We start from the raw sequence: 14,152 nt of genomic DNA, 5'->3' as shown, positions 1-14,152 counted from the left end.
GGGCGGTGCGAACGTGTCGACGTCACCCCAGTCGTGTTCGTTCTTTTCAGACCAGGAAGGACGGGTTGGTCTCTGCGTTGGCGTGTGTCCGGCCGGTGCACGCCTCTGTTTTGAACCTGTTTTTAAAGTCTTTTATGTAAGTGTATACGCTCGTTTTTTGCAAATTAAAATCATTGGTTTTACACTATCTGGAGCCTATGTTTTTCCCTATGTGATACCACGTTGAGTTGGGAGTGACATTTGGAGCAACAGCCATAGCCCTATTGCGTGAAGGATTCGGGATCGCCTGAGGGGGACCGTTACCCGGATATCCTTTGATTTTTTTTGCCTGTGGTGACCCTCTGTAACGGGGGGTCGCTTGGATCTGGTAAGGAGCCAATTCATTTATTCGGTGATGGGAAAAGCACATTATATTTCTGGAGAAGATTTTTAATTTGTGCACTTCTAATCCAGCTTTTACATGAAGTTTTTCTTCACCGGTGTTATTTACCATATGGACATTTTACAATATTTTGGTATATAATTATATGGACATTATATAGAGTGTCTCAGAATATATATATATTTTTTTTTTTTGATAATTTATTTTATGTAAAAAACTGGAAACAAAATAATTTTTTACTTTAGGGGTTTATGCACAGAGATCTACACAATCTGTATTGCGTTTGGGTAATTCACATTATTGACACGTATTTGTGTCCCATTTTTGTATTTAATTTCACTTATTTGTACATATAATAGTATGCATTATATTTTTGAGGTGGTCTTAGAGACAATAAGACACTGAGACTCATATCGTGGGTTTGGCACATACACATACCCCATTCACTTTGGGCATTTGAGGTTAGCGCAGTTCTCCTTTTTTTTCTTTTTTTTCTCTTTTTGTTTAGTGTATTTTTGGTGTACATTTGAATTGCAGCTTCCGACCAATATCATTCCTATTCCGTAGCGCAGTTTCTTCCTCTTTGCTTTTTTCTGAGCCATTTTACAGGCACTTTACAGGCGCTATTTTTAGCCCAAAAGCGCCTTAAAACGCCCCAGTGGGAAAGGTGTATTAGATCAAGGGGGATTAAAAATAAATAAATAAATAAAATAAAATCGGCCTAACATATCGGCCCAAAAAAATCGGCATCATATATCGGCTATCGGCCGCCATGATTTCTAAATATCGGCATCGGCATCGGCCAGAGAAAAACCCATATCGGTCGACCTCTAATGGAAAGTGGATGATTATGATAGAGAGGAGAAGTTTGTCACTGGAAACACAATGTTCTAATTACCCTATTGCACAGCATGCTACCACAACCCAGCCCAAACCCACCCTTTCAGAGGTCCTACAGGCAGCAAATAACGGAAATTCCTCCCTCCTACCAATAAATTTTATACACAGATTAAGAGTTTCAGAGAAGATATAAATGTACTTACACATGATGTTCAGAAAATAAAAGAATGTACTTCTGCCCTGGAGGGAAGAGTGAGAGATTTAGAGGATAATGCTATACACTTGAAAGAGGATGTGGCCCTGTTATTTTCCAAGACTAATACACACAGTATGAAAGCAGCAGATGTGAGAAATAGACTTAGATGTAACACTTAGATTTATTGTTATCCCTAAGCATGCAGAAGGCACACGTCAGTTCATAAAGAGTTGGTTATGCAATACTTTTGGCACTGAAGATCTTTCTGCACAGTTTGTTGTGGAGATAGCTGATGGAGTGCCAAGTCATCTGCTCTCATCGGGAAACTTTCCCAGACCTTTCTTAATTAAACTGCTAAAATGTAATTAACGATAACATCCTGCAACTAGCTGGAGAGCACTGTGACTTAACTGTTAAAAGTTTCCACCTTTCCTGAGTTCTCCTCCAAGGTGCAAAAACAGAGAGCCAAGTACCTGGGTGTTAAACACAGTCTGAGGAATTTACCTGTTCTCTACTCCATGCTGTACTTCTCTAAACAATACTTGGAGAGAGGGCTTATCTGGTACTATTTTACCACCAGCAATCTTCTGTGGGAAAGGTAGACTGGACAGTTCCATGGTATAATATTGGGGGAATGGGGCACATCCTGTACTACTGTACCACCATCAGTCTTCTGTGGGCAAAGAAGGTTGGATGGTATCATAGTACAATACTGGGAGAATGGGGAAATCCTTTACAACTGTATCACTATCAATTTTCTGTTGGCAAGGAAGGCTGGATGGTTCCATACTACAGTTATGGGAGAGTGGGGAAATCCCATACAACTTTACCACCATCCATCCTCTGTGGACAAGGAAGGCTGGACAGTTCATAGTATAATACAGGGATAGTCAAGCACATCCTCTAGAACTGTGCCACCATCAATCCTCTGTGGGCAAGGAAGGTTGGACCATTCCATAGTACAAGAAAAAAAAGGACATAGGCGCCTCTAAATAAGACTGTTATAGTTAATAGACAAAGCATATTAAAAAATCACATTACAGTATCTGTAAGCAGGCACAGTGGAGTCCAGTGAGATTGCATAATCACCTTCCCGGCTGTCAGCAGTGGTCTCATCTCAGTGATTTGTGTGGGGCCGGCGTCCTGGCCAGCAGGAATCTTTTGGCATTCAAGCGGATTTCCAGAGCAAGCTTTGGATCGCAGCTGGGGATCACAGGAGAGGGCTGAAACACAGCGCAGGGCAGGATCACGTCACAGACGTTATCGCGGCGCGTTTTGGAGCATGCACACTGGGAAGATGTGTGCAGTGTGAGATCCTTTGTCAAGCTCTCCGCGACGCCATCCTGCCCTGCGCTGCGTTTCAGCCCTCTCCTGTGATCCCCAGCTGCGTTCCAAACCTCGCTCTGGATCCCGCTTGAGTGACGAAATATTCCTGCTGGCCAGGACGCCGGCCCCACACAGATCACTGGGACGAGACCACTGCTGACAGCCGGGATGGAGATTGTGCGATCTCACTGGACTCCAATGTGCCTGCTTACTGTTGTCAGAAACCATGAAATCAGGCCGAGACAGAAGTACAGTTAAATCACACTGGTTTAATAATAAAAGTAAAAAGAACAAACGTAGTCAAAACATAGCCAGAGTTCAGTAACCGGAATGGATAGTCAGCCAAGCCAGAAGTCAGGGTTTAATGTAGTGGAACAGCAAGCAGGATCTGGAGCCAGAAGGGATGTCAGCAAAGTAAGTCTTGAACAAGATCGCAGGAGTTTCTGTGATGTTGTCCAAGGTAAAGGCAGAACTCCTCTGGACTGGACAGCTTAAGTAGGCAGGACTGAGGAGCAAGATATCATCAACAGCCGAGTGACTGTGGAGAGATAGGAGCTGGCAATTAGCCAACAGCTGAGCAGTCAGCTCAGAGAAGGAAGGGCTGAGCCCAGCCCTGACAACTGTAATGTGAGTTTTTAATACGCTTTGTCCATTAAACATAACAGTCTTCCTTAGAGGCGCTTATGTCCTTTTATTTCTTCACATGTTTGGAGCATGCTTGAACTCCACCTACAAGGCTGCCCTGATACTGCAGGCTGTCTTCTCATACAGAGCTAGATAGCTCAAATGACTTTGTATGGACTCATATTAAATTTTTTACTGCAGCCCGCGCCACTATCCTTTGTATTTTTTCATATTCCATAGTACTGGGAGAGTGAGACACATTTCGTAAAACTGTGCCAACATCAATCCTCTGTGGGCAAGGAAGGCTGGATCATTCCATAGTATAATAATACAAGAGTGGGACATATCTCATACAACCGTGCCACCATCAATCCTCTGTGGCAAAGGAAGACCGGACCATTCCATAGTATAATAATAGGAGAGTGGGCCACATCACATACAACTGTGTCACCATCAATCCTCTGTGGGCAAGGAAAGCTGGACCATTCCGTAGTATAATAATAGGAGAGTGGGACACATCACATACAACTGTGTCACCATCAATCCTCTGTGGGCAAGGAAAGCTGGACCATTCCGTAGTATAATAATAGGAGAGTGGGACACATCACATACAACTGTGCCACCATCAATCCTCTGTGGGGAAGGACAGCTGGACCATTCCGTAGTATAATAATAGGAGAGTGGGACACATCTCGTACAACTGTGCCACCATCAGTCCTCTGTGGGCAAGGAAGGCCGGTCCATTCCATAGTATAATAGGAGAGTAGGACACATCGCATACAACTATGCCACCATCAATCCTCTGTGGGCAAGGAAGGCCGGACCATTCCATAGTATAATAGGAGAGTGGGACACATCACATACAACTGTGCCACCATCAGTCCACTGTGGGGAAGGAAAGCTGGACCATTCCGTAGTATAATAATAGGAGAGTGGGACACATCTCGTACAAAACTGTGCCACCATCAGTCCTCTGAGGGAAAGGAAGGCCGGACCATTCCATAGTATAATAGGAGAGTGGGACACATCGCATACAACTATGCCACCATCAATCCTCTGTGGGCAAGGAAGGCTGGACCATTCCGTAGTATAATAATAGGAGAGTGGGACACATCACATACAACCGTGCCACCATCAATCCTCTTTGGGCAAGTGAGGCTGGACCATTCTATAGTATAATAATAGGAGAGTGGGATACATCTTGTACAAGTGTGCCACCATCAATCCTCTGTGGGCAAGGAAGGCTGGACAGCTCATAGTACAATATTGGGACAGTGGCACACATCCTGTACAACCGTACCACCATCAATCCTCTGTGGACAAGAAAGCCTGAACCATTTCATAGTACAATACTGGGAGAGTGGGACACATCTTGTACTACTATGCCACCAAAGTACAATGCTTGGAGAGAGGGACACATTCCTTACTGCTGTAACACCATCAATCCACTGTGGGTGAGGAAGGCTGGATGGTTCCAAAGTAACATGGTTGAATAGAGCGGCACATTCAATATTGCCGTTCCACCATCAGTGTTCTATGAGCAAGAATTGCTGGATGGTTCCAAAGTACAATGCTTGGAGGAAGGGGCCCATTTTGCACTACTGTACCACCATCAGATTTCTGTGGACAAGGAAGGCTGGACGATTCTATACTACAATGCTGGAAGAGAGAGGCACATCACAGGGCTTCAGAGACTGTTCAGAGACTGAATGGGTGACAACTGCAAATTCAACTGTCATCTTTTACCAAAGTCACTACAGTCAAGTATATATATATATATATATATATATATATATATAGTTTTAGCTTTTATGAAACTCAAAATATAATTTATCCCAGATGGTCCTTAATGCCATTTCCTTTCTAAGTGATGTAAAGTAGCTTGGTTTTACATACTGCTATACATTTGTGGAAACCCTCGGGAGTATTAGTAAAATTATTTAAGATTTTTTTTAATTTAATCTTATGCACGCAGTTTTGGTTTTGCCTGAAGTTCAGCTGTAACGCAGTTAATTATGTGTCTCTGTGAGAGGAAGACCTGGGATGTACCCATGAATTATCCAATAAAGGTAATGACAGCTTAGTTTGTGTCCAGTTGTCAAATATAATTTGTGGCCACACTGAAGGTGGTGTCATCTGTCGGCGCTAATGGGGGGGGGGGGGGGGTTCTGTTATCTGTGTGATTTGTAGGTTTTAATGACCGCCTGGGGAGACAACAGGAACTGGTTGTAACTCAATATCAGCTCTGACCTGAAGCTAAGTTTGGACATTCCACCCAACTCATACTCCTAAAGTGTATGTTTGGATTAGTAGATGAGGAAGAGTATACTGTACATGTACATGCTACTATTGCTTAATTTCAATTTATTGTAAGTAAACTAATAGTTCAAAAATAGATTTCCCTCATCCTTCCCAATTGTAAACTATAGAAGCAATCTGTTAATGTTGTCATTTAGAGAAAAATTTGTACTGTCCATGATACTTTTTTTATTTGCACTAACATACAATTTTTCAGGACAAGCTTTTGGGGTATGTCCCATTCTTCAAGGTCCAAATTCACAATTTTTTAAGCAGAATGTTAAAAAAAACACATTTCTGAGGGAAAGGAGAGAGAAAAAGAAAAAAAAGAGAAAAACAAACACAAACAAATCAATGGTAATAAAGATAGCAGCAGAATTAGTGAGATAAGACAGAGGGGGAGCTATAGAATTATCTCAATAACTCTGCTGTAATCTTTATTACCATTGATTTGTATGTGTTTGTTTTTCCCTTTTTTTTTCTCTCTCTCTTCTTTCCCTCAGAGATGTGTTTTTTTTTTTGTTTTTTTTTTTACATTTTGCTTAAAAAATAGTAAATCAGTACTGCTTGGACCTTGAGGAAGTGGACATACCCCGAAAGCTTGTCCTGAAAAATTGTATGTTAGTGCAAATAAAAAAATATATCATGGACAGTACTCATTTTTCTCTGTCACAATTGCACTAATACGGCTACAATCACCTCAAGTATAATGTTGTCATTTAAAAGGAAAAAATGAACGTAGTGACTGTCTGCGAATATATACGCAACACTGGGAAAAATGGCTGGATAGGCCAGGTCTGACAACCCTAAGCTTGCCATATACACTAGGAAACGTTTGTTAGAAATTTTTGTGTTTAAGAACATTCATTAAATTTTATCCAATTATTAGCAAGGTCAAAGAAGTAGGAGGGAATTTTGTTCTTGAACAAACAAGTTTCTAAAGCCTCGTACACACGATCGGACTTTCCGACAGGAAATGTTCGATGACGGGCTGTTGGCGGTAAATCCGACCGTGTGTACGCTCCATCGGACAATTGTTTTTAGATTTTCTGCTTACAAATGTTGGCTGGAAGGTTTTAAAATTTTCCGCAAACAAATGTGTGTTGTCGGATTTTCCGAGCGTGTGTACAAAAGTCCGTGCGCCAAAAGTCCAAATTACAAACATGCATGCTCGGAAGCAAGGACGAGCCAGAAGCGGTCAGTCTTGTAAACTAGCATTCATAATGGAGAATTAAAGAGGAGGTAAACCCTGCAACTTATTGCTGTTTTTTCAAATAATTAAATGCTTTTAAACCTTGCCAAGCGAGAGAAATTTATAGTTGTCCAAAACTAGCTTTCTAGATACCTTTTTATGCAGTTTTATTCTTTTGGCTCTTCTGGGTATCGTCTGCGTCATTCTTCCTCTGGTATGCTGAAGCCTTTGTGCAGGTCACCTCCGCCCATAGTTTGTGTGCTTGTTGAAATCTTGTGGATGTGACATAGCTGCTTTCTCCTCTCTATGCTGCTCTGGTTCACGTCTTATAAAGTCGCAAGGGAGAGAACCAGGAAGGGGATCATGCTGCAGCTTCGCGAGGCTACGCTTTGTGTCGTTCTGAGTGTCAGGTAATGACACGGCAAGCAAAGGAAGCTGAAACGGCACACATTGTGTGCCGTTTAAGGAGATAACTAGTGCGCAAGTGCGGACAACGTCACAGCACCTAGAAGGACGATTTACATCGCAAACACAACTGTGAGCGCACTTTCGCAGGCAGCGATCAGCTGCCTGTGCTATCTAGATTAGATTGAGCTAAAGTAGTTGAGGAGGGTTTTCAACCACTTTAACATTCGTGACGCGGCAAATTATGAAATCTGGAAATGCAGCGCACATTCTCTTCTTCTTTAATGGGATAATAATGAAGCTGCTTTGCTGGTGATACTGATAGAGTTATAGCAAGCACATTTTCAGAGGCTTTTTTTTCTAGTGAGATCAAGAATAATATTATTATGCTTTTTTTTGGGGGGCAAATTACACAGCACCATTATCCCGTAGTTTTAAGATCAAAGATACAACTATTTTGGTGTCCCTTGTCGATTTTCCATTGTATTTTTTTTTATGTAACTGCCGACTCCCAAACTGTCATTTGAAGTAAAACACATCACCAAGTATTATTCTCCACAATTTTTTTATTGTGCAATTAAAAAAAGAAAACAAATACAATTAGACATGCTATCTGCCAATAGAACTTAACCAAGAAGTGCATTCTATGCATCCAAAAATATAGAAAATATAACAAATCAAATCATTATTCAACCAAAAAATAATGTCAAAGCAATAACTCCAAGGCCAATAATAAATAACACGTTATCTCCTCCGATTCCACAGCATGGCTGGTTGACAAACGGCCGTTCAGAAACGAACTGAAAAGCACGAAATGAAAAAGTGCGAAATGAAAAGTACAAATCAACACTCACCAAACTTCTACTAACAGGAAATTAGCAGAGCTGAAAAACAACGTAGTACGTCACTACGTTCGTAATTGTTGGCCAACAATTGTGTGGCCGTTTGTATGCAAGACAAATTTGGGCCATGCCCTTAAGTAAAAAAACAACGGTTTTGTTGGCGAACAATCCGATCGTGTGTATGAGCCTTAACAGTGTATGTGGTTTTGTTCGGGAAATGTATTCCAAAATTTATTGTTAAAAGCAATGAAAATTTTGTAGTACTTTCAAACAACATTCACCAAGGTATCGAATGTTCTGCTGAATTTTTATATGAATGTTCGTACAAACATGTTTTGAAAATGTGATTGTGCATGAGATTAAAGATTGACATAATCCATTCCAGACCAAAACCACTTTATTGCAACAACACAAGCATACTGTTACTGTACAATGCATGGGGATGAATAGGCCTTCTGATCAGGTCTGCATAAAAACAAACAGTCAGACTTTACATTCTTAGGAATAATATAAAGAGCTCTTTTTATGGATAGTAACGTGTATTCTAGGTTTACTGCTCTGCAATCATTCCAAGCACTTGTCATAGCATGTCATAGTATATTATAGTACAGTACTGTATATTATTATATAGTATAGTGATTTATAGTATAGTAGTGCTATACTAATTAGGTTGAAGAATGTCATTTGCCCATCATACCTCTCACAAGACTCAAAGTTTTGACAGGAGATATAAGAAGTGTGTGGGATAACTGGAGCAAATTGTGTCTTCAGGAGGAATAAAGCCTTCCATACACCAGTAGAACGTTTCTACAGAATATCTGAAAAATAGTTTCTCAGAACATTTGATCTTGCCAACATGGAGTCAACTCATTTCATTCAAAAGCCCTTAGAATTTCCTACAGACCTGATTGAATGGAACCCCAGTTGTAATGAACAGGAGTTTTTTTTTTTAGTACATGCGCATTACAAGAGTGTAACAACACCCATTCTCACTGAAATGTGCAGGTGTAATAATGCATAGTCATAGTTAACATTCCTTGAAGTAGTTCCCTTTTTCTGCCACAAGATGGAGCATCGTGGAATCCGATTCATCTCCAGCTAGAGCACTGCACTATGGGCAGTGTAGTCCCAGCCAGAAGGAATTCCATCATCAATACAGACAGGAATACTACAAAAAAAAAATGGGAAGACGCATGTGAGGAGTCCGGGGGCCGCACACCCCTATGAATATATGGAAAAGGGAAAAGTTCTCCCAGGGTTTTTTTTTTTTAGTGACATGATGTTTTAGTCAAAGGAGATGGATAAATAATAAAATTAAATCATTTAATGTATTTGTACAGTGGATCAAAATACATATAGATTAATTTCTTAAAATTATGAACTCTGATTACAGACAGTCTAAGACATGTGACATTGATATTAGTGAAAATCAGCAAAACAATACATTGTATACATATGTACAATTGACATTCATGTGAGTACCCCCGTACACACATGAATGTCAATTATACAATTGTATAAAATGTATTGTATTGCTGATTTTTACTAATATCGATGGCACATGTCTTAGGCCCCTTTCACACGTGTGGACTGTATGTCCGTATTTCATCCATCCATTTTCAGATGTAATACAGACATACATGCATCCCTATGGGATAGCGGGTGTCAGCGGACGAACATCCGCTGACACCCAATATCATCCATCTCCGCTATGGTCCGATTCTGCAGACGGAGGAAAATCTTATTTTTCTATCCGTCTGCAGTGCGGATCGGATGAACACGGACAGACGGTCCGTGTTCATCCGATCCCCCGTAGAAGAGAGCAGAGATCTGACAGGGCGGTCCCGGCACAGTGTGCCGGGACCGCCCTGTCATCCGCTGGCTCAGCGGGGATCAACGGAGCGATTCCCCGCTGAGCAAGCAGGTGTTCATGGGGCGGATCATCACAAATCCGTCCCGTGTGAAAGGGGCCTTAGACTGTCTGTAACCAGAGTTCATAATTTTAAGAAACAGCGTGCCTGAATAAAATAAAAAAAATGCTCCAGGTGAAGACTGCTGGGCTGCAAATGAACATGCATCACATGGGTTTGCTAATCACGTGAAATGCGCCACCTTTTCCTCCATGTCATTGCTCCTTTGCATTTGTTTTTATACTGCTCAATAAATATTTTTTCATTGCATCTACTTTGGGAGTGAGGCCATCCTATTTTTATGTTCTTCCAGTGTGCCTGAATGCAGGAGGGGTCATACGAATAAAAAAAATTGTCGGAAAGCACAGGGCAGTTGAGACAGACCCCCACCCCCCGTGTGTGCAGTTACAGGTACACAGGGGGGGGGGGGGGGCTAGGTACAGTTAGAAGCTGTGAGATATAACAGAGACAGTGCCTGATAGTTCCGTAGATTGGGGAAAAGCTGCTGTAACTTGCAGAGTCCAGTTAGAGTTGGTAGCGCTGTCTGCTGACACCGAGCATTGTCTTGAGGCCTATTATTGGAGACCCAGAGCTGCTGCTTTCTCTTGTGTTGGTATTGAGCCTAACAAAGATTGCAGCTGCAACGCAGAGATTATTATAAATTTTATTATTATTATACAGGATTTATATAGCACCAACAGTTTACGCAGTGCTTTACAATATAAAAAAAGAGACAATACAGTTATAATACATTAAAATAAAAGAGGAGTAAGAGGGCCCTGCTCAGAAGAGCTTACAATCTAATAGGGTGGGGCAGGTGGTACAAAAGGTTATAACTGTGGGGAATGAGCGGATGGAAGTGGTAGGAGATTAGTTGGAGACGTGATAGGCTTTCCTGAAGAGATGAGTTTTCAGGGATCGCCTGAAAGTAGTAGGGGATAGCCGAATCGGTGGAGGTAGCGAGTTCCAGAGGATGGGAAAGGCTCTGGAGAAATCCTGGAGACAAGCATGAGAGGAGGAGATGAGAGAGCTTGAGAGTAGGAGGTCTTGAGAAGAGCGGAGAGGACGGGTTGGGTGATAGATACCTCTCCCTGAATGCTGCCGAAGTTCACCTGGAGTCCTCATCTTGAAGGAGGCCCCCGGTTCTTCACCAAAAGAGACCAGATTCTACAAATACTGTACCAATCAGTGAATGGTATAGTAACCCTTTGTGACATATTGACTGACCTTGTAGTAGTTCTATTGGAAAGAAACATTGTCCTACCACCCTTAAAGGCACCACCTATTACTCCTTAAAGTGGATGTAAACCCTCACATATATCCAGTGAAGTGAACAGCCTCAGATGATACACAGAGATGAAACAAATCTCCCTACATAAGTTTTACATGTTTATCTTCTGTCTTCAGCTTGCTATATTCTTTAGAAAATGCACTTCGTGTTAACATTTTTTCTTCATGTTCAGCACTGGGAGTGACGTATTGGCATACACTGTGTGACAGCTGATTGAAAGAATGGCACACACCCCCACTCCACATATGCAGAGGAAGGAAGGAATGTGCAGAGCTGTTTTGTGAATAGACCAGACCTCTGCTAATCTATTTATAGCACCCACCCGACAAAAATTTCAGGCTGGTTTTATCTCTTGTGTCAAAGAACTTGTCAAAAGTTATTATGCTGAGAACAGAAGAACGGAGCAGCAGAAAGACACAGGACGTGGGGCTTTGGAGAGAGATAAGTAAAAACTACAGATATATGTACCCAGGTCAAATTTCATGAATCGGGCTTACATCCACATTAACCTTCTTCAACAGTCCTGCTGCTCAGAACTGTACATTTGGATATGTGAGAAATATCTAGCACTATACCCCTGATAATTAACCTTTTACTGGAAACTCCTCCACTCAGTGCTCTTATAAAAATGAGTGCTCTACAAACCATTTTCTTGTTGCAGAAATGATTCCTACTAGCGCGCCATTGTCTTCTAGGGCCCCAACGTAGCCAGCAGAAGACTTACTTAAAGGACTGTGTTAGAGTACCTGTTATCCTGCATAGTCGAGAGTTAATTAGTACCTTGCAGTCATTAAATTACGACCTAGGCCTAGCTTCCTCACCATAAGTGACTCTAGGCAACATAGCCATTAATCTCTTGATACAGAGTTTACTGTCATCTTAGGCTGCTCATTTTCAATGCTGAAAGCTACAGTTTTTCCTGACCCTACTAGAACTTGCGGTAGCATTCCCACTGCTTGTTTGACATTTGAAACTGTGTATATCAAAAATTGTTCCTCATTGCAATATCCTGTCCTTTTTGAGTATATTCATAGTCTCAATATACTTTGTCATTCTACTCCAAGGTCTCGAGTCTCATTGCAGGGACAACCTTAGGTACTAACCAAAAGTTATCAGTCTTTGTCTATTGACATGTGTACCCGAGGTGTCTGAGGTGCAAAGGTCTTTGCAGAGGTCAGGGTAAGAACAGAGGACCCAATACATACAATCAGCGACTCCTGGTTGGGTAGCACTACAAGTTCAATTTTTCCTGAATGGAAACTTATTTAGAGAACAAAATTGCATAAACAGCTGACAAGGGGACTGCTAATCGGAAGAAGGAAAAGAGAGATGAGCTCATCAGTCTACCACTTCATTGTCTAATCACATAAAAGGGGTAGGGAGGCGACTGAGCTCTAGCTGCAGTAGAGAAAAATCAGGTCAACAGGGTGGCTATGCTGCCTGCCAGAGCTGTGTAAATCTCAGGACCGGATGGATGGAAATACAAATCCTTTGGAAGGTAAAATTGCTCCTATATATGTACGGTATTTCATCTGTGAATTTAGCTGCTTGCCCAACCAATCAAAGCCTTATTGCATTATGAATGCAAAGTGTTTTTACTTGTGGTTGGTATTACCATCTCTCACTAATATAAAGTAACCAGTACTGCAAGTCTGTCAGGCTATTTCAGTTCAGTATTCTCCTTTATTTCCCAGTTCTGAAGGACGGCTATGAGAAGATGGAGAGCTATCTGCCCATACTGGAGGATGTGGAAGGAGCAGCCAAAGCCCTCATGAGGCTCCAAGATGTCTACTCCCTGAATGTGAAGGACCTGGCCAAAGGAGTCTTCCAGAGCGGACCGGACTCACATTACAATCTCCAGTACAGGCCGGACCAAGTGTGCGCCATGTCAGCCGATGACTGTTTCCATATAGGCAAGGTATACACAACCTACCACCATATACATAGATAGGCATACTACTGTTATCTGCAGCCTTGGATCACATCTCTGCACCCCCCGTTGCATCCATCCCCACAACACAAACATTTTATTCAAAGAACTGTTTTATTTTTTTTAAATAATTTCTTTTTTATTATAAACTCTTTTTGTGAGGTTATCATGAAAGTATGCATATTAATATATTATTATATTATATATATTATTATATATATATATTATAATATATATATTATTTCTAATTTTCATCCAGCCACATCCTCCTGCTGAAATCTTTTTTAGTTTATAGTCCTCAATAGAGTTAGCTGAAATTTACAAATGCAAGTATTATAGTCATAGTCAGTGCAGTGGCTCCTCTCCCTCCCTTCCCCTTCAGAGCAGTGATACCGCCCCCAAAGTAGTAACTCCTCCCCATCCTTACTCTCAAGAGCAGGGACACCCCCTCTTCCAAAAAGGGGGACTCCTTCCCCTCCAAAGCAGTGACTTCTTCCTCTCCCTCCCTATTCAGGGCAGTGACTTCTCCCCCAAAGCGGTAACTCCTCCTCATCCTCCCTCTTAAGAGCAGTGACACCCCCTCTTCTAAAGTGGTGACCCCCTCCCCCTACAAAGCAGTGACTCCTCCCCTCTCCCCACATCCAATCACTGTCCAAATCTTGCCGCCTCAACCTCCGCAACATCTCCAAAATACTCCCCTTTCTAACCAATGACACAACAAAGGTCTTAATTCACTTCCTGGTCATCTCTCGCCTCGACTCCCTTCTCATTGGTCTACCTCTCCATAGTCTATCCCCCCTTCAATCCATCATGAATGCTGCTGCCAGACTCATCCACCTTACCAACCGCTCTCTGTCTGCTACTCCTCTCTGTCAATCCCTCCATTGGCTTCTGCTCACCCAACAAATTAAATTTA

At 41.8% G+C, this 14,152-nt stretch overlaps 1 protein-coding gene across 2 annotated transcripts in view; it reads left to right on the top strand.

Annotated features, from left to right (window-relative positions):
- Positions 1–14,152, top strand: part of P4HA3 (prolyl 4-hydroxylase subunit alpha 3) — a 96,213-nt gene that overhangs the window by 31,144 nt on the left and 50,917 nt on the right. For both annotated transcript variants that reach the window (XM_077451358.1, XM_077451357.1), the window contains exon 3: positions 13,001–13,224. In XM_077451358.1, the coding sequence (XP_077307484.1) occupies positions 13,001–13,224 (224 nt within the window). The remainder of the gene's footprint in view (positions 1–13,000; positions 13,225–14,152) is intronic.

Source organism: Lithobates pipiens, unplaced genomic scaffold, assembly GCF_037356315.1.
Source record: "Lithobates pipiens isolate NorthernLeopardFrog02 unplaced genomic scaffold, aLitPip1_a1.2 Scaffold_23, whole genome shotgun sequence".
Classification (NCBI taxonomy): domain Eukaryota; kingdom Metazoa; phylum Chordata; class Amphibia; order Anura; family Ranidae; genus Lithobates; species Lithobates pipiens.
This window is presented reverse-complemented; position numbering and strand designations above follow the sequence as displayed.